General features: G+C 55.7%; 2 protein-coding genes across 19 annotated transcripts in view; one reads left to right on the top strand and one right to left on the bottom strand.

Moving 5' to 3' along the window:
• PAX6 (paired box 6) overlaps window positions 1-10829 on the bottom strand; it is a 29027-nt gene extending 18198 nt beyond the window's left edge. For 3 of the 17 annotated variants that reach the window (XM_032166330.1, XM_032166339.1, XM_032166335.1), the window contains exons 1-2: window positions 10677-10829; window positions 3755-3942 (exon numbers count right to left, since the gene is read on the bottom strand). The gene's annotated coding sequence lies outside the window, so the exon portion shown is untranslated. Of the gene's footprint in view, window positions 1-3754; window positions 4250-4724; window positions 4957-5009; window positions 5121-5473; window positions 5624-10676 lie in introns of those variants that run through there. The other 14 variants (XM_032166328.2, XM_032166338.1, XM_032166333.2 and 11 more) reach the window with 7 other exon arrangements.
• Window positions 9263-19388, top strand: part of LOC116476392 (uncharacterized) — a 171657-nt gene continuing 161531 nt past the window's right edge. For both annotated transcript variants that reach the window (XR_004250208.2, XM_032166352.2), the window contains exon 1: window positions 9263-9508. Coding sequence is in view for 1 of the 2 variants with exons in the window: in XM_032166352.2 (XP_032022243.1) it covers window positions 9371-9508 (138 nt within the window). In the remaining variant the exon portion in view is untranslated. The remainder of the gene's footprint in view (window positions 9509-19388) is intronic.

Here is a 19388-nt window from a genome sequence, read left to right as displayed (position 1 = left end):
CAGCATTACACCCACATTTTCAGCAGCATCTTGACCCACAGAAGTCTCCATCCTTTAAAAGACGCTGCTCTGGTCTGGCTTGGGAGAATTGGAAAATCTAGCAAGTTCGGATCCCACTTTGCAAAAATATAAAGAACCAGGAAAAGGGGAAGGGGGAAACAGGAGGAACAGTGGAGTAAGAAGTAGAGGCCAAGAGCTGAGGTTGAGGGGGTGTGAAGGGAGAGGAATACCTGAAGTTTGGAGACCAGGGGAAGGGAACCTTGGAACTTCCTGGTGCTGGAGAGCATAGGCTGGAGCAGTTTGGGAGGGCTGCAGGGCCATACTCCCTCCTTCCTTAAGGAACTTCACAAGACCCCCAGAACCCAACACTCTGCTTACCCCTTTATCTTCTACTCCTCTCCCTACACCAAAAAAGCTTCCCAATGGCCCCCTCTCCATCTACCTCCCAGCTTTCTGGGACTTTGAAAGGGGAAAACCCAACTTTTTAACCCAAACCTCACTTATTGTGATTAACTTCTCTTTTGGCGTTTAGATCTTCACCCCTTTAACTGCACCGTGACACACCCTGTCTACCTCACCTCACTGCTTTAAAAAGTACGAACAGGAGGTGGTGAGCGTGGTCGACAAAGCCGACAGACGGCAAACAATGGCTTCTATTCTCCAGCTTTCCTCGAACCCAAGGAGCAAAACCGAGTCTCCCGAACTAGCAACACAGCTTCCAACCAAATGTACCAACAACCCACCAACTCACAAAGGGAACAGAGGGACGCTTCTAGCTTCATAAGCCCTGACCCAGTGCAGGGTTCCCCGAGGCTGCTCCTGTACGAACACCTCCCTACCTCCCCCCCCCCCCAAAAAAAAGTCTTTTTGGGCAAGTGGAGAAAATAGAAAAGTAATTTCTTGTTATAAATATCTGGAGGTAATTGTGTTACTGGTGTGAGTTGTTAGGGGCTGTAAAAAGATACAACGGCACCGTGGGGAGCTCAATTGGGAAGAGAGAGTTGCAATAAAGAGCCCATTCAAGAGGTCTGCCCCCCAAAAAGAGGTAAAATAACAAAATAGTCACAGCATCATTTCTGTTTTTTAATGCTTTTTTTTGTTTGTTTTACGTATGGTGATTATTGATCTGCCTGCCTGCAAGCAAAGAATTTCAAGAAGCACATTTTACCCTACAAGGCCATTCCTGGTCTACTTTTTAACTACTTGGTAGGCAGCTTAAATCCATAAAAATAAACCGAAAATGAAGACTTTTTCTCAGCATTGGGTAAATACTGGCCACAGCAGAGGGCTACTAGTTACCCTTATCTAGGTTGGCTCTCCAATGCTTCCTTCCTGTCTCTCAGTCCCGGCACCCATAGCCATGCCCTGGACAGGCAAAATCTCCAACTCCAATGCAGAATACCCCACTCCACCAAATGCAGGACCCTGAAGCTGCAAAGGAGTAGTAGGTGGGGAGATGGGGAATGGAATTCCCCTAGGAGGAGTAAAACTTCCGGAACTCCACTTTGCAACCCACACTGTACACAATCACAACAGAATGCTCCCATCCTGACTTGTAACTTCTTGATACCATTTTTTAAAATTCAGTAGCTGAGCCCAGAGAGGCCTCGTTGATTAGTTTTCGAAGCAGCTGGGAAGGTGGTAGTATTTCAAATTCCAGTCCTGCTCCATTCCCACTTCCCTCTCGCTAAGAAGCTATCTAATTACTTAAGTAAACGTGAACACTAAGTGCAGAAGCAACCCGGGAAGTGGGGCACATCGACACCCGGAAGCAGTCCTGTGTACCGGAGAGGTCAGACCCCCAAATGCAGCCTGAGCCCCCCAGCTCAGCCCGAGGCTCTGTACGGCCTCGCTGGGGCCATAGACCCACATCCTGAAGGAAGGAGTCTCCAGACATTTTGGAGTCGCTCCGGCCTTGGACCACAAGACCGCTGGACCACTGCCCCCACCTCTCTGTCCCCAACACAAGCCTCAGTTTTCAAATGCTGTTGTTATTTTAATTACTTAATTCTCAAATTCCATCCCCAAACTCTTTAACTGGGGTAAAGGGGAGAGCTCTCGGTCCTCCCGCCCCCAGCCAAAAGAGTAATTAGCAATTAAGATGACAAAGTTTTACTCTCTAGGGCCAAATAAGATAACAACTAATCAAACTGCCTTCAGACGTTTGCAAAGGTCACTGGCTATAAAACATGTAATGTCAACCGCAACAACTATTATTTCTCTTCAGTAAACTCGCCAGGCTTTCAAGATGTTTGCCTTTCATTTCATTTTCTGCTCCCAGCCCCTTCTAAAACCTTCCCAAGTTCGAGTTAAACGTCCAAAATGGCTTAGGGAGCTTGGGAGAGTATAAGGAAAATAAAAAGGAAGAAAGAAAGAAACCACGTTCACTTTGTTTTTAAACTTTCTAGAAATCGCTCATGAATGAAGAGCCGGGTTTTAGCACTCGAAAAAGAAAGCATTTCCACTTGAAATTCAACTCCATTTCCCCCAATTACACTTGCTAAAATTCAGGGCTATTATGGCGCAGGGAGACTGAGAAAACCTGCACAAGGAAAGAGGCAACAACTTTATGAACTTTGAAAAGATACTTTTCCTCCTGGGATCTTAGAATCGAAAGCTCTCAAATTACTCCGACTAATTAGCTGGGAGAGGAAGTGATCAGACGAGGGGGAAAGCCAATGCTTTCATATAGATTTATTTTCAAGGCCTTACCAAGAAACACATAAAGGGATTCGGAGTAAAACAAACAAAAAAGCAAACCAACTCTGCACCTCAAAACTTGCTGAAATCCCAACACCTGGTGTGACTAGATCAGAGGAAAACAAGGAAAAATACCCACCAAGGGCAGGGGGCCGGAGGACAGGGAAGAGCCCCAGCCTCCGCAGGGCGAGGGAGATGAGAGTCGGGGGAAGCCTGGGGAGCAGAGGGTTTTCACGTTCCGAGCTCAGCGCTCCCGTGGAATTGGGGGCAAGAGTCCGGGGGCTGGATGGAAGCTGACAGTCCTCCCGCTCGGCTCTGAGCTCCCTCGGAGCGCGCGTCCCACCGCCTTGGCCTGGTGGCTTCCTTCCCGGCTAGCGCTAGCTCGCTCTTCCCTCTGCCTCCAGCGTGCGGCTGCCTTGCCGACTGACTCCACTCGGGCTGGTGGCGGGCGCGGTGCCCCCTCGGCGCTCGAGTGCCGGCTGACTCTTCTGCGCAGGAGCCCAGTGCGGCACAAAGCCCGAGGGCCGGCGGGCGGGCGGAGACGCGGCGAGCTGGTTCCCTCGGCGCTCCCTCGGCGATTCCTCGGAGCGCCCGCTCTCTGCGCGCTCGCTGGGCCTCGGGCTGGACAAAGCAGCCGGCAGCGGTTGCTCTCTGCGGCCGTTCCAGGGCCTTGGGCACCACAGAGCCTCTTCGTCTTTTCCCGCGGGTCGGAAGCATTGGGCGACGCTGGGGCTAAGAGCCGCGGCTGCTGCCGCGCCTGGAGTCTCCCTTCTTCCCGCGAGCTCAGCCCGCGCTGGCGCTGGCGCTGGGGCTGAGCTGGCCGCCCGCCCCGAGCCCTGCGCCGCTCCCGCTTGCCGGCGGTCGCCCTCCGACGCGGGCTTTCGCTGGAAGTAGAAAGTTTGGGCTCCTGCGTGGAAACTTCTCCGGCCCAACTCTCCCGGCGTAGCAGTGGGGGAGGGGACCGGCGAGAGGGGAGGAAGGAAGGGGGGAGGAAGGGGGAGACCTGTCTGAATACTGCGATAAAAATAAAGCGAGAAGAAAGAAGCGGACTCACCTTTATGAGGCATCCTCTCTGGTTGTCACAGCTTCTGTCAAGAGTTTTGTTTGGTTGGGGTTTTTTGTGCTGCTGTTGTTGCTTAAAGACCACAATGGTTTGAAATGACGGTGTTTTAAAGGAGTTGCTGGTGAGAGTTTTCTCCACGGATGTTGCTGGGTTGGTGTGTGAGAGCAATTCTCAGATTCCTGGGAAGGAGACAGAGATTGACAATAAAATGGGCTGTCAGCGGCTGGAGAGTGAGAGATAAAGAGTGTGGGTGAGGGAAGTGGCTGCAGCCAGCACACCTATGCTGATTGGTGATGGCTCAAGTGTGTTAATGTGTGTGTGCCGGCGCCCGGCCTCGCCTCCACCGCTCCTCACTGGCCCATTAGCGAAGCCTGACCTCTGTCATCATCCTCCAGGAAAACACTTCCTCCTGCGCCTGAACCAGAGCGGGAAATGAGGCCGAGCCACGGTTCGCTTTTCAAACCCACTAATCACTCCGCAACATGCAAATGCACCGCTCGCTCTCACACAAAATATTGCTTTATGCAAAGCAGCGCCGGGGCCTCGCGCCAGCCGATTGGATGCTCCCTCTCCCCGCCTGGTGCAATTGGTCCGTTTGTTTGAATATGAATACACTTGTTTTCGGCTCCGCCGGTGGGTCCCGGCTCCTCTCCCCGGCGCAGGGCCCCCGAGCTCGGGCTCTGGCGCTCGCCGGCATCTTCCCGCTCCGCGCACGCCGAGATTCGGCGCGGCCCTCCCTGCTGTCGCGAACTTGAGCGGTCAAGTGATGGTTTCTGGGTTGGGGGTCGCGCCCCCACTCCCCCTAAGCTGGACGCGGGACTCCCAGCCCTCGGAGGGCGCAAGTTTCTGCGCTGTCCTTTCTTGCCAACTCCAGGACAGCGTGGCCTGCCGCCCCGCCCCCACCCCGTCCCAGCCCGGGCCCCAAGAAACAGAGCACAGCGGCGGCCGCACCCCAGCCCACCTGGCCCCTTGGAAGAAGAGGAAAGGGGCGGGAGCGTCACTGGATCCTGGCAGCTCCATTCCAGCTGCGGAGGCCGCGGCGAAGCCTAGGCCGAGGGGAGGTTGCCGGGCCGAGAACTAAACGAGGCCAGCGGCCTCCCCAGCCCAGGCCTCCAGGGCCTGTCCAAATCCTCCATCCCGCTCTCCCGGCCCTTTCTTCTTTCCTTTCTCCTTTCGGAAGCCGCGGTGCGCAGCGGAGCAGAGGCACAGCTCTGGCTGGAGAGGCCCGAGTAAACACGCCACTTACTTTGTGTACAGAGGGTTCTTGTGAAAAGCCCTGAAGAGTCCTCACCAAACACTCACCAACTTCTCCCACGTGCCATTTGTTGACTAAGTGCGGCTGCTTTTCGCGGCGCCCGAGAGGAGGGGAAGCCAGGGGAGATAAGAGGGGAGGGGGAGTGGAAGCCTGGGTGGGGGGGGTGGATGACCAATGCTTGGAGAGATTCTCTCTCTTTCTATCGCTGTGTGTGTGTGTGTGTGTCCCACTGGCGATGTCGGTATGTCAGCGTGTGTCGTGTGTGCCACCGGTCATCTGTGTGTGGTGCGTGTGTGTCCGCACCACGACTCCCTCTCCTGGGTCTGCTCAGTCCACGGAGGCAGCTCCCCTTCAGCTGTTGCCAGAAAACCGGGGAGGAAAGTAAGTAAATGGCTTTTCTCTTCTGACCACACACCAGAAGTCCATTTGTTGAATGCCGCACGATTAGGACACACCTCAGTACACTCCAAAGGCGCCCCTCGGAGCCTGCAGTTAAGGTGACAGGAGAGCGAGCGGCTGCCTGGTCCTGCGCTGTCCCGAGCTCTTTCGGCGGCTTCGGGCCATGGAGCCGGGAAGGAGAAGGAAGGCCTGGGCTACGGGACACACCCCAGGACCGGGCGAGGGGGAATGGGGCTGGAGAGCTGAGGCAGGGAGGCTGAAATGAAGCCGCCGCAGGGTACGCTAAACTCTTCTTGACTTAGGGAAAGTGCTGAAAGTCAGAGCTCGTCAATAAAATCTGCGCGACCTGAACTCGCTGCTGACAGGCCGCGTCTCCGCAGCCCCTGGCAGCCGGGACAGTGAGGACGCTGCAAGCCTCACTGGGCCGCCGGGCCACGTGTGGGCCTCACTCTCTCGTTCCTGCCTGGGACTCAGCAGCCCCGCGACCAAGGAGCCCGGGCAGGGCTCCCGGGAAGCAGAGGCCTCCTCGGCCCTAGTGAGAGGTGGGGTCGCATAACCCTATCCCCTCCCAGGGCTGGGGAGGGCTGCCGGCTCTAACCCTTCCCGCGGCCCAGGAGCTCGCAGCGCCGGGAGGAAACCCGGGTCAGAGGCAAAGGAGGTGGGGCCGGGTGTCCAGGTCCGCGGCCTCCTGGGCGAGGTTTCATTTCGCAGGAGCGCGACTTTCGGAGGATCCCGGGAAGTGGGGCTGCGGCCCTGAGTCCCAGACTAGCGAAAGTCGGCCTTCTCTTTCTCTCTCCTTTTACTTTTCAAGCGAGCATTAAAGAAGCTTGGACTCAAGACTCAAGTCCGCCGTGCATGAGCTAGGGACTTGGCGGGGGGAGGGCGGGCAGTGATTCTGTCCGAACTGGAGGCGAGTATCATTTTTACAACCTCTCAATTAGCGACCGAGTGGATTAGCACCTTCTTAAGCTTTGCCTCGGAAAGAAGCAGCCGTAATCTTGTTGCTATTTCCCCCCAGGGCAATGGCTCTTTGAATCAGCTCCTTCTCCCACCCCTCCAACCCCCATCTCGCTGCGGAGAAAAGTTTTAACAAAAAATCAGAAAAGGCAAGGAGCAAGGAGTGAATGCCACTGACGTCATTGGGTGGGGAAGGGGGCTCCGGGAAAGACTCCTGGAAACTCCTCCGCACAAACAAAAAACAAAAAGGACTTGGCTGCTTCCCATGTGTCAATATTTGGGGAGGGGAGCTCAACCCCAGAATGAGGCAGAGTTTTCAAAGTTTAAGGAGAGAGGGGTGAGAGTGAGATTTCCTCGTTCTCTCTGGACTGGTCTCAAGGAGGGTGGGGGTGCTGTTCTGCCTCGTGGGGAGCCTCACTCCCTCTGCCAAGTACCCGCTTTGGGGGCGACGCGGCCTAGCGGTGTGGGCGCCGAGACTGAGGTGCGGGCGCGGTTGCCAGAGGTGTGTACAAAACCGAGACAACTCGCAGGTCGCCATTTTAATTGCGGCTACCAACACGCCCGAGGCCCACTTGCTGCCCTCAAAGACGCGGGGGGGCGGCGGGGGATTGCGCTTTAGGTTCCGTCTCCTTTCCCCGCCTCTCCACAGGCCCCTGTTCCCCCCTACCCTCCGCCCCCTGTGGCCAGAGGGAGGACCTCTCAGGCCGGCGGGTGCGTTCCCGCGGGGGCCGCCCGGGTCGTCCCACCCGGTAGCGGGGCTCTCTGCGTGGAGGGAGTCCCGCTGGGGGACCGTGACTCGCCAGAGCCTGCCCAGAGCTTCTAGCCAGTATTGATACGTCAACATGAGGTCAGGCAAGCATCTCACCCGCACCGGTCCCTGGCATTCCCCTGTGCCCACCCAATCAGGCCTTCGGGGAGGCAAGGAAGTGCCCACTTCTGGGGGGATGTGCCTCCAGCTCCCAGCTTCAGAACCAAGAGCCTCCCACCCGGAGTTCTGACACCTCCAAACTCTCTCCCCGGTCCAGCAGAGGCGCAGCGCCGGCGCGCTGGAAAGGGTGAAGACTCGCAGTTTTTTGAGAAGGAAAGTCTTGGCAGACACCTGCGTCACTTTGTAGTCTCTCAAACGTCTCTCTCTTTGCAGACCCTGGGAACTTGGGATCCCTGGTCCGCGGAGCTGGCAAACGGGTCGAGTGAGCCCTAAAGGCAAAGGCTCCCACCCCGGCCGCCCAGTCCCGGCTGCCTGCCCCCCTTCCAGGCCTTGTCCCTCTCCTTTCTCCAGCAACCTGCCGGTTCCCTCTAACCCGGCAGCCTTGCCGAGCCCAGAGCCTAGAAAAGCCAAGAAGATCCCAGAGCCGCCCCGTGGCGCCTCCAGGCTGTGGCCACTGCTAGGCTTGGGGGGAAGCCGCGGTGCCCTCGCCCTTCCTCGCCTCCTGCCAAATGGCCAGTGCTAGGGGCTCCCTGGGTTCAGTCCTCAGTCCTCTTCCATTCACTCTGGGAGGCCAGCCTGTCTCTCTCTCTCTCTCTCTGTGTCTGTCTGTCTTCTCCCTGCCCACCCCCCAAATACCTTTAAAATAACATTGTCCAGTGGAGTCTCCCAGCAAAGGGATTCCTAGCAGCCCAGCGGGTCAGACTCCCAAGGCTTTGCCTCCCAGTCTCTCTATGCTGTTGTCCAGATAGGAGCTAGGTTTAAAACTCCTGACATGTAGGACAATTGAAATCAGCAGCACTCTCCCATTTTTGCAAATAGGGTTCCTAGAAAAGTTTGCTTTCCATTTCATCACCCTGTGACGATTCCCCCCATCTCTCTTTTCCCTGTAACCTCTGCCCCCAAGAGGCAAGAGTTCAGCTTCAAAGGAAAAGCAAGCAAGTCAAGGCCACCTCAGTCCCTTCTCCCTGGATATCCCCTCTCTAAACCGCTGCCTATTCTAAAGGCCAACGACCCGGTCCTGCGATTTGTCCCGTTGTAGACCTGGGAACAGGCAGGCGGGAACTGGGGCCTTTACTGGGGGATTTGAGGCTGGGGAGGGGGAGGGAGCAAATGTCATGGCTGGCTCGCTCAAGCATCCAGGGAACCGGAGCTAAGCGCATCCTGACCGGCTTTTAAAATGACATTGATTAGGACAAGCTGTTCCCAACCCCAGTAAGAGTTAATCTGCCTGTTAATCAAGGCACTAAGGGGCTCAATGCGAGTTTTATTAGCGACAGGAGAACAGAGGCGGCAGCCAGGGATCAAAAGCCGGGATCCCATATATTTGTCAGCGCTATCTCCAAAAAAAAAAAAAAAAAAGTATTTTCAATTAGAAAGCAATACTGCGCTTTTCATCACTTCCTAACCCAGTCTCACAGAGGGTGACTTCCAAACGTGGCTAGCGGGGAAAACCGCTGGCCGGGGGGCATAGGGGCGGACAAGAACTGCGGGTTGACTCAGCCGAATGCGGCCGGGGAGAATTTAAGAATCCTCAGCCCGCGGCCCTGATGCCTCTGATTCCTCACGAGGGGAAAGGGAATGAAAAATGAAGCAACAAATGACACCACGCAGGCTGGCAGCCCTCCTTCCCCGCCAGACCCTGCTCCTCAGGCCCGGCTCTGGCGCCGGGTGGCGTCCAGCCCCTGCACGCGCGGCGCGGCCCGCGGGAAAGTTTGTGCAGCGAGAGTGACTCTCCTTCCGCCTCGCGCGCGCTGCCCCCTTCTGCCCCGGAGGGGCGTTGGGTTCCCTTCGGTTTTCCTTTCCAATTCTAAAATAAATAAATAAACTCCGGGCCCTGGGGAAATCTGAATAGTAATTCCAGTCATCCAAATTCTGTGAGAGGGTCTGAGGAAAAAAAGACAAGCCTATCACGGGCGCCGATCACGAAGGGCACGGGCATGAGAAGGCGACAGAGGAGGTCCTCGGCTCGCCCTGGGCGCGGGGCGAGGACTCTGGTCAGAGGTAATTATGTCACCGCGTTTTCTCGCTGTGACAGCCGAATAAACAGGATCTCCAATAAACATCTCTAATGAGGGAGGAGGCCCGAGGATGGCTGGGTTTGATTTATGACTGGAGGAGAAGGTCCACTTCCCACTGCGAAGCGGGCAACCTGCTCGCCGCCCAGCTCCAGGGAGAGGAATCCGCGGAGGAGAGGATCCCGGCCCAGGTAAGGCGCGCGGCCGGACGGCCACTGCGCTGGTCCCCCGTTTCCAGGTGAGGTGAGCAGGGGGCGGCCACCGCTCGGAGTCCGGCGGTCCCAAACACCTGTCACAGGTGACTGAGCTCCTAAGGTGCTCCCAGAAGACCTAGAAAGGGGACGCAGGAGCGCGAGTGGGAGTGGGGGTTGGGGGCTAGCCGGGGCCTGGCCCAGAGGCCGCCGCAAACTCCCAGGCGGGGTTCTCGGGTGCCCCGCCTAAGCCGGCCTGGGCGTCTCCAGCTGCTTTTAGGGCCAGGCTCCCAGGACTTTCGCCCGGCTGAACCACAAGTTAGTCTAAGTTTGGGTCGTCCCTTCCCTGACTCACTAAGGGGACACTTCCGGGCCCCGGTTCCGGCCCTCCAGGGGCCTCAGGGTGGTGGGCGCTGCTCTTTCCCGGGCTTGGCGGCCCGGCTCCCATGGCGCCCGCGCGCTTCCCGCCGAGGCAGCCAGCGCAGCGCCCGCAGTAACCCGAGCCCGCGTTCTAGCTCAGTGAGAATCGCTAATTATTAGGTCTTCCGAAGTGAAGCTCAAATCACACGCTGGGGCCTTTACTCGCTGCCCAGCTCTGTGGGCCGCATTCTTTCGTACTCCGCGTTTTTCTGAGAAACGAACCCCATCTCTAGACTTTGTTGCGGTCCAGCCATCTACACTTTGCAACCGCGGGAAACTTCTGCTGCACCTCGCCCGACCCGCGGCAGGGTGTCTTTAAGCGCTCCAGGCGCGGGTACGGACTTTCCCACGCGTGGATGTCGTGAACTGCGACGCAGAGGAGGTCTGGATGCAAAGTGCGTCCCCACCTCCTGCATTTTTCGCGGTCGCGAGTGGCTTTAGCAGACAGCAGCAGCAGACTCCCGCCCCCTACTCCCAGCTCAGGGCCGGACTGGAAGCCCACTCTTGGGAGTGGACCATTTTGCTACTTTTGCAGAAGAGCACACTCTGCAAAGACAAGTCCCTCCTCCACCCTCTTTCCTATCCCTCCCTCAGTAACTCCCTTCCATCTTTGTATGCCTCCTTTTAAAAGCAAAAATCAAGCCCCGGGGCCACTTGGGGCGGGCTTTGATTTGGGGACAGCAGTCGCGGGCAGCGGAGAGGCCCCGCGGGCCCCGAGCCGGGCCGGGGCCGGAGCCCGGGCGATTACCTGGGAGCGGAGGGCGGGGAGGCAGGTGAGCCTGGCAGCGCCGGTTCCCACACTTCTCACCGCCGCTCGGCAGGGGAAGTGGCAGATCTGACAGCCGCGTTCTACGCGAGGACCTGCCCCAGAGTTTAAATGTCAATGATAAGAAAAGAGGGTGCTCAGGCAGGCGCTAACTTTCCTTAATATCCACGCCAGCGCCGTCCTCATTGGCTGCCTGGCCCGCGTGACGTCATGGCGGCTAGAGTTGGGCACAGCTCTGCGCGGACTAGCTTTCCGGCCGGGCGGGAGCCTGCTCCTCCCCACCCAGGGTCCGGCCGGCTCCAACCCCTGCTCTGGCCTTCCTTGGCCCGGCCTTTGACTGCCCTAGCCCGGCCCGGCCAGGCCTGGCCCGCCCTCCGGTAGGGCGTAGAGTCGATCCCCAGGAAACTAGTCTTGCCGAGTGCGCTCCTCCGCACCTTCGGGCACGAGGGCCCCAAGATCTCTGCCCCTAGGCTGGCCAGCTACCTCTCTGGGTAACCACCCTGTCCCCTCCTCCGATCCCCAAAGGAGTCACTTCATCGGAGAGACCTGAAGGCCGCGCAGGGACTGAGGCGCTTTGGGCAGGAATCATTTTTAGGAGGAGTTCGAGGCTCGATGAGTACCCCCAACCTGGCCCTCGAGCCCGCAAGTCACTAGCTGGGCACAGACGGGGGCTCCGGGAAGAGGACAAGCGACCCCTTTTTCAGGGCCTAGGCCAAAGGTCTCGCCAGGCCTGCTGGGTTCTCTAGAGGGAAGCCCTAAAGGGGGCCTGCCCAGGCTTCCCTCGCCCTCTGGCTGAAAGTCTCCAACCGCATTAGAAAATGTAGGTGATTGTATTTATCTTTGACTTTGAATTAACTGTTGACTTTGTGACTTAGAGGAGGAAAACGGGAAAATCCCAGATTCTGAAGTCAAGACTCACAGAAATTGGGGCGGGGTCTGCAGGACACTGACTTCTTGGTCTGTGCCTGTTTTTCCCTCACACCTTCTGTGGACTGCGAGATGGCTTAGCGGAGCTAGGCCTGGCTATCTTGGAATGGAGATTTAGACCCTCGTTGTCATTCCCGTCCCCCATCCCTCAAAACAGGAGGCTTCTCAACTCCTTCCCCTGTGCTTCCATCTGGCTCTCCAATTTGAAAGTGACAGAGGTCGGGCCGGGAGGGGCAGGGGTCGCTTGAGGAGTTTGCGGGAGAGGAAGGGGCGGGGCGTGGAATTACCTTTAGGCAGCTCGTGGAGACCCAGCCCGGGTGGACCCGGGAGTGTGTGTGTAGAAGCAGGGAGGGGGACGCCTGGGCCGGAGGAGGGTCCTAGGGCCAGTCCCTGCGCGCCTTGATCCGGGCGGCGTCTTAGGGAGAGCCGAGCACAGATGGCGCCGAGGCGGAGGTCTAGTGATTCCCGCTCCCGCCCCTGGCACACTTGGACAGGTGCGGGGCCTCGCAACCAGCCAGGAGGCAGCTCCAGGCAGCCCGTCTGCCTACTCCTCTTAGCCCGGACAGCTCCTAGCCGGACTCGATTTTTTGTCTTGCTCAGCCCGTCGAGGACTGGAGGGAAGAGTAGGGGTGGGAGTGGGGGTAGGGGTAGAGGTGGGGGTGGCGGTGAAGGTGGGGAGGAGAATGGGAGCTTTGGCTGAGAAGTTTCCGCAGGATGTTCTTACTTATTTACAAACATTCTCCAAACTTTCTTTCTTTGTCCTAACGCCTTGAGCATCCTGTGTTAAGGCCTGGGAGCGCCCACCCTCCACTGGCCACTCTAGTCAGGGCCTAGACCTTACCATGGTCCTGTCGCCCTGCTCGGCTGGGAAGGGATGCTAAGAGAGGCATTTGTTCTGGTTTCCCTGTCGCCGTCGGCCATCTCCAGTGACCTAGTTTCTTGGTAAGTCCCTAGCTCCCCTCCAGGGCCTGGCCCAGTCTCCAGCCTCAGATGTCCTGAGGTGTCCCAGACTCCGCCGTCCGCCTTGGCGTGTGGGCTGCGGATAGGCCTCGGACCTGGGTAGGCCTTCCTAGCTGGCCAGTTTCTGGCCGGGTCTCGCTCCCCACCCTGTGCCAACCCTAGGCCGCCGAGAGGGCTGTTAGGGGCTTGTTTGGAGTCCAGGCCATTAAGTGTGCGCAGATCCCTGCAACCCAGCAGGGTGCTCGAGAGCGACTCTGGAAACGCCACGGCCCCCGCCTGCTTATCTGCCTGTCAATAAAGGGCGCGTTCGGGCTGAGCGGGAGTGCCGGTGGTGCAGGCGAGGCCCGAACTAGGCCCTTCCGAGCTCCAGGCCAACGCACGAGCCGCTCTCCATTTGCCCCGGGCACGGAAGCTGGGAGGGAGGGAGCCGGCGCTGGGGTCGCCGCGGGAGAAGGTGCAGATTTAGCCGCTGCCTCAGCTGGATTCTCGGAGAAGCGCTCGACCTTGGAGCACTCTGGAGACCCTACCAGAAATCTAGTGCTGGGGGCTCCTCTCCGCGCCTGCCACCAGCCTTGGAGGAAGCTGGGCAGGACCCCGCGTGGTGCCCAGCCTATGAGGTCCCACCTCGCCTCGCCCGGGCAGAGGCATCCTCTCTAGGCCACACTGGCTCGCATTGCGGGCAGAAGGGCACCGCGGGCGGCCCGGGGGCATCATCGACGACTCCTAGAGCCCCAAATGCCGAGTGCTACCTGAGGCAGGCTGTAGGTGGGGTGCAAAGGACTGGAAGCAGGAAATAAGCCTCTTTTTTTTCAGGCATCCCTTCAGCCCGGGGTAGCATAGACTGCAATTTTTCGACACCTAGAGCAGCTCCAGGCTCTGATTCTCCATCGCACAGTGAGCGAGCTCGGCAGCCGCCCAGTCTGCGGAGGCTCCCAGGCCAGCCCCGTCCCCAGAGCTTCCCCATCAGCCAGGAGAGGCTGGGTGGAGAGCCTGGATGGGCGTGAGAGGCCTTGAGGTAGGGGAAGTAGTGGAGGGAGAGGAAGATAGAGAAATCGGCTCTTGGCTTGACTGTAGCTGAGATCTGTTGTTCTTGTCGAAGGTATGTTTTCCCCCTCCCGGCCTTTTTCGCTTTTCCACTCTCCCCTTAACTACTTTATGCAAATAAAGCCGCTTCCAGATTGGAGGAGCCCCTCCCGCTGGATCCGTGCTACCAGGTGGGTGGGAATTGATTTAGTATTTGCCTTTTTATTGAGAATGGGCACTGAGTCTCCCACCAATTATAAAATAAAAATGGATTTTCCTCTTAAAATTTAATCTTACTCAATCTAGAAGATAGTGCATCCTGTTAACTTCTACAATATTTTTTAAAAAGGATTCCAGGGTGAGCGCTAACTTATAAAATGGCTTAATAAAGCTTTTCCATATACAAATTAATAGGAGAGAAAAAAGGCCCTAAATAATCGATTTAAAATACTGTGTATATTTGAGTGTCATTTCAAATAGCTGTACAAGCCAGTAATCAATATATCATCTAAGGAATCTAATTTACTGGGCAGTACGTGTGGCTCTTGCTCTTCCTTTCCTTTCCACTTCCACCCCTTTAAGAAAACTTGTTTTAACAAGATTTTTATTTTAAATCAAAATTGAAGGAACGTTTTGTGAATTCGAGCGTCAAAAAGGGGACTATTTAGCAAAGATAATATTTGCCATCTCTTCACCCCGTCTCAAGGATTGCATAATGGCATGATTATGTGCAATTCTGTGGTTTCTCTGCTATTAAATTATTTTCCTGCTCTCATTTAAATAACTACTTTACTTTTTTCTCTTTTCTGTCTATTTTGCCACACCATAAAAAGTTTTCCCGGACCTCTGTGGAAAATTTCCAATCCTTCCAGTTTGCTTTGTCACAAACAAACAAACAAACAAAAAACCAAAAATACAAAACAAAACAAAAAAAACTCTACAACAATTTGAGAAAACTCTGCTTCTCCTTTCCTTTTAAACATTTTCATATTAAGTCAGTCTGTGGCACCATGTCTGATTTCTTTCTCTCCCTTGTCCGGGTAGAGATGGAGACATTAGCTGAATTCCCTGGGGGTGATTGGATGCAATTCACTGAAAGTAGACAGGCACGTCCTGGATGTTAGAAATTCACTTTTTCTCAACGTGACAAGGCCGGCTTCGATCTACAATTGTATTTGAATGGGCAATGAGCGGAAAGATCTCTCATCATTAAGCTTGCTTCTACTTTAGCAAAATAAGGAGAGCCTTCATTTGCACACAAATGCTCATAAAACTCGGATTCCCTGCAACCGTTTAATAAAAAAGGATTGCTGCATAATTTAAATTGAAGGCCAGGGGAAGGCTGAGAGAGGGAGATGAGGGGGTTTCAACTGAGTCCCCTCCCTTCCCCCAAAACGTCCATGTGATCGAGTTGACTTTTTTACTTTAAATCTTAAATAAGATGTGAGTTGTAACAAGAGGATTGGCACTTACTCCGTGACCCTTATAATTGGATTAAATATAGACTGAGACGTACAAAAACACACCAAGATTGACACCTGCCAACTGGACTTCCTTATGATTGATTGTGATGCTTCGTGCTGGCAACAATAATGAAATAAATTGTACGGATAAAACAGCACATTTGTCATTTCCGTGCCATGAGTGAGGAAGTCAACGAGTTAGGCAAGCTGTTAGCTGACAGGCGCGAGAGGGAGGCAAGCTAAAAAGATAAATAAGGATTCCAGGCATTGACAGGACAAATTATAACTTGTCACAACCTTTTTAAATTCAGAAGTTTTCAATTAACATATATATTGCTGTTACATATAAGGGGGCACAGACGTAAACACATGCGGGGTACAGGGACCCCCCAGCGCCAAGGGTTTGGGCATCCGGGCTTGGGCATCCGGGCCTCTCTGGCTCTGTTCTCCCATTCTGGCAAGCCGGAGGGCACCCAGGTTTGCATGGCCAGCCTGTAGGCCCGGGGCTCCGTAAGGTGGGTGAGAGTGTGATAGGCTAAGTGCAGCTGCTTCTTTTGCTAGGACCCCCAGTTCATAGGTCCAGCACCCTTTCTTCATGGAAGCAAAGCTCCCAGATCAAGGGAGAGGCTGGGCGAGGCCTGGGCCCAGGTCTGGAAGGACAAGTCCTGCTCTGTCTCCTGGAGTCCTATGTAAGGAGTAAGAGGTAGAGGGCAGAGGCACCCCCTTTTGTGCTCCAAAGTCTTGCCCTCATAGGAAAATCTGAGCTCCTGGACACAAGGTATCAACAATGGCCACATCCTGTGGGCAGGCCTAGGCCACTGAAACCTGGTGTGGCCTGAGGCTGCTCCTGAGCTCTCAACTCCTTCTCTGACTCACCGGCCCAGTGCTGCGGAGGAACCGGTCCTGTGTCCTACCTAGGAAGAGCTGCTTTTCCCTCCTCAGACTTTGATTCTGGTAGAGTTCCCAGGGCTCTTCCTTGACCCATGGGTAGCAACGAGTTTGCCAGTGGGTCCCTGATAACCTGAGGCCATTTACCTAGAGCGAGTGAGACTTTCAGAGGAGCAAAGCGCTGGAGTCACCCTGCGAGGCTACAAGTTAGGGGAAGCCATGAGATTTCTGGGGAAGTCTTGGTGTTGTGACTGTGACTGGGGACTGCTGTGGGTGAGGTTTGAAGAGTGTGGAGGGACTGTAAACTCTACAACCATCTTCACTCCAAAGGAGGCTGGCCTTTTGGTTTTAAAGCTAACCCATATCCCAAAGCAGAATCTGGACTTGCAGGGCCTCTCCGAACTCAGGTCCCGGCCTCCCCGCAAAGTCCAGCTGGAAAGGAAAGTTTGGGCGGGAAGCGAGCGTCCCTGGGTCTGAGGCTGCCGGGTGGGAAGCTGGCCTAGGAGGGCGAGTAGGGCGCAAAATAGGGCCTGGTCCTTGCGGGGCCGGGAAGCTCGAGGCCGCAGGAAGCCGGGAGGGCCCTTTCCAGGCAGGCGCGGCAAACTCCGGGGCGGCCCAAGGCGCGAGGCCGCCGCTGGCTGGGGAGGTCCAGTCTCCTGCAGGCCAGGGAGGGCTTCCTCTGGGTGCAGCCGTCTCCCTCCGCTCCTCAGCCAGGCTACGTGGTGCTGGGACCCCGCATCCTAGTTCTCGTCCTTGTGGGATAGAGGCCAACCTTGCTGTCGAGGCCCCGATCTGTCACCACAAACACTCCCAGAACAAGAGCATCAACCCCAAGCTCCAGAACTTTTGGTCTCAGCCTACTGGAGCCTGCCACCAAATTAAACACCGCGAAGGCTTTGAATCCCTGCAAAGACGGAGCCTGGAAGAAAGGGAGGCAGGAAAAGGGAGAAAAAAAACAAGTTATATGGAATTAGTTGGAAGCGGGCGCATTCCCCAGCGACCGCAGCCATTAACATTATAATCTCAAACCCCATTTTTTATGTAACACTATTGTTAGTAAATCAACTCCTCAGGTCCTCAGAGACGCTGACCCCTGGCAATTCAGTGAAAGTGTAATTATCTCCCCGAATCTTGGACAGATTTAAGAGATTACATTTCAACTAAATCTATATCAATGCTAATTCCCTCTCTCCCCCCAGCCTGCAGGTGCTAGGCACGGGAAATGGCGTCAGGCCCCAGCAAAACGCTTCACAAAGAGGAGAGGGCTAGCTGTGTACAGGGCCAAAAGAAATGAAGCCCCACATAAAATTACACCTTTTTTTTTTTTTTTTGCTACAAAACCTGTTTCTTATATAGCAAAGTTAAACAAAGCAGCTATGCTAAATTAGCGTTACATAAAGGCGAGTTTAATGCTCGGTTACAGTCAACTGGTGTATCTCTGATGGCTAATTGTCTATCAAAATTAAAGAGAAAAGAACAAATGATTCGTTATAAGAAGGTGTTAAAAGCCTCAACAAAAGGACATTTCACAAATATAATATCGGCAGCTCCCGGATTGCCTGCGGGGTTGTTCAGGCCCCGGGCCTGCACGGCTATGAGAAGTGGGGTGCAGGGTGCTATTTGCCCGACAAGAGCTCATTTCCTCCCAAATGAGTATAATGAAAACCCGAGAGGCGATATTAGTGTAAAGATCGGGATTAGTCCAAATAGGAACCGCGGACTTGGGCGTCAAAGGCGACCCTTACTCTTTTTGCCCAGTCTGGGGGCGGAGGGCGCTCGAAGGGATACTTCAAGGACACCACATCCAACTTGTCGCAGCCCTACGTTCAGGCACAGGAGGGAGGGAACATTGGGCAGAAGGTAGTTTCAACAAAGGACGGCAGGCTCCGGGCATCCTGGCTTTTCCCTGAGTTCTCTGGGTTGGAAGGAGACGGTCCGGGCTCTGTCAGAGGCGTGGGTACAGTCCAGCACGTGCCTTTCTGACGCGCAGCGCTGGCCTGCGGAGGTGGGTGCAGGCTGCTGCCGCCAGCCCCCACCCCACCCCAGGCTGGGAAGGACGCAGAATATAATACGACGGCCCCCTTCCCCAAGGCGACACTAGATCCAGAGCTCCAGGCATATTTGTTGTTCAAAGTTAATTAAACCTGAAAGCAACCGAAATGCGCGCGCCAGGCCTACGGAAGCCGATTCCCGACCAGTGTAGCCGGCCCGCCGCGCCAGCGAGCGGGGCTCGCTCACTCCAGCGTAGTCTCTGCAAGAGAATCTGAGGCTGGGGAATAAAAGCCGAAACTAAATCAGGCAGCAAGAGCAACAAACCATCTGGAAAATGGACCCACGGAGCCGCAAGAATGTACTTTTTTCTTTTTCTTTTTCTTTTTTTTATCTTTGACAAGTTGTGTCCTAAAGAAAGTGTATTGAAGATAATTGAAATGATTACAATTCATTGCTGCCTGACTTTGAATATGAACAGTCACATAATGACATCCCCGCCACACAACAACAGTTTAATTTCCATTATCCGACTTCGGGATCCTAGCGCCAGCCGCCGGGGCAACGCGGCGCTAATGCAGAAATCTTGGCTCCTGCCTGCATTATTCATTTCGGGGACGTGGGGATGGGATAGGGGTGGAGAGTGGTTGGTTCTCCTCCCCCGAACTTATTCTGAAAATCCCGGGGACCAATGGACACCGAGGAGCGGAAAGCCGAGAGAATCGCTCTCAAGGGGTCACTTTGCCCGACGGGGCTGCGGTCGACGGCGCTCCCCGGCTGTCTTGTTGTCCCAGGGGTTCCCAGGCCCGCAGGGCTAGGATCCCCCAGCTCCCACCCTAGTCAGTCCCAGTCAGGGAGGACCTAGGCCAGGGCCTCCTCGCAAGGCTGTCATCTGGCGGGGCAAACGCTCTTCTCTCATTCCTTCCCCTCCCTTCCGGCCCTCGCATCCTTTCCTTCTTTCTGCTTCACAGCTCTTAGGCTCGCGTGCAGGGTGGGATAGGCCCAGATCCGGGGGCCCTTTCGCAGATTTGAAAGTTGCCTCGGCCTTGATCTTCTCCCAGCCTCCCTGCTGGGGACTCACCCCCACATCCCGCGACCCCACGGGGAAAAGCGAAGAAAGCCAGAGTCTCTTTGCACTGCGGGGACGCTGGCGCTCACCTCTGGGCGCGGCCTCGGTGGAGCCTCAGGGCGAGGGCGGGGTGTGGCGGGGTGTGGCCCGGTGGGGTGGGGGAGGGACCCGGGGTGCGAGCCAGGCCAAGGCCTCCTTAGTGCGCAGGCGCCGTTCGGGCCCCCCGCCCCCTGCCAAGGCGTGGGGTCCGGGGGACAGACCCCGAGCCCCTCTCTGGGCAACTACCGCCTCTAAAAAAAGACCATCTGGTAATTGTCTTTCTTTAGATCTTCCCTTAATTATGCTTTTAATTAAAGATGGTTCAAGGCACCGGAC

The sequence above is a fragment of the Hylobates moloch genome, unplaced genomic scaffold (assembly GCF_009828535.3).
Source record: "Hylobates moloch isolate HMO894 unplaced genomic scaffold, HMol_V3 SCAFFOLD_11, whole genome shotgun sequence".
Taxonomy (NCBI): Eukaryota; Metazoa; Chordata; class Mammalia; order Primates; family Hylobatidae; genus Hylobates; species Hylobates moloch.
This window is presented reverse-complemented; position numbering and strand designations above follow the sequence as displayed.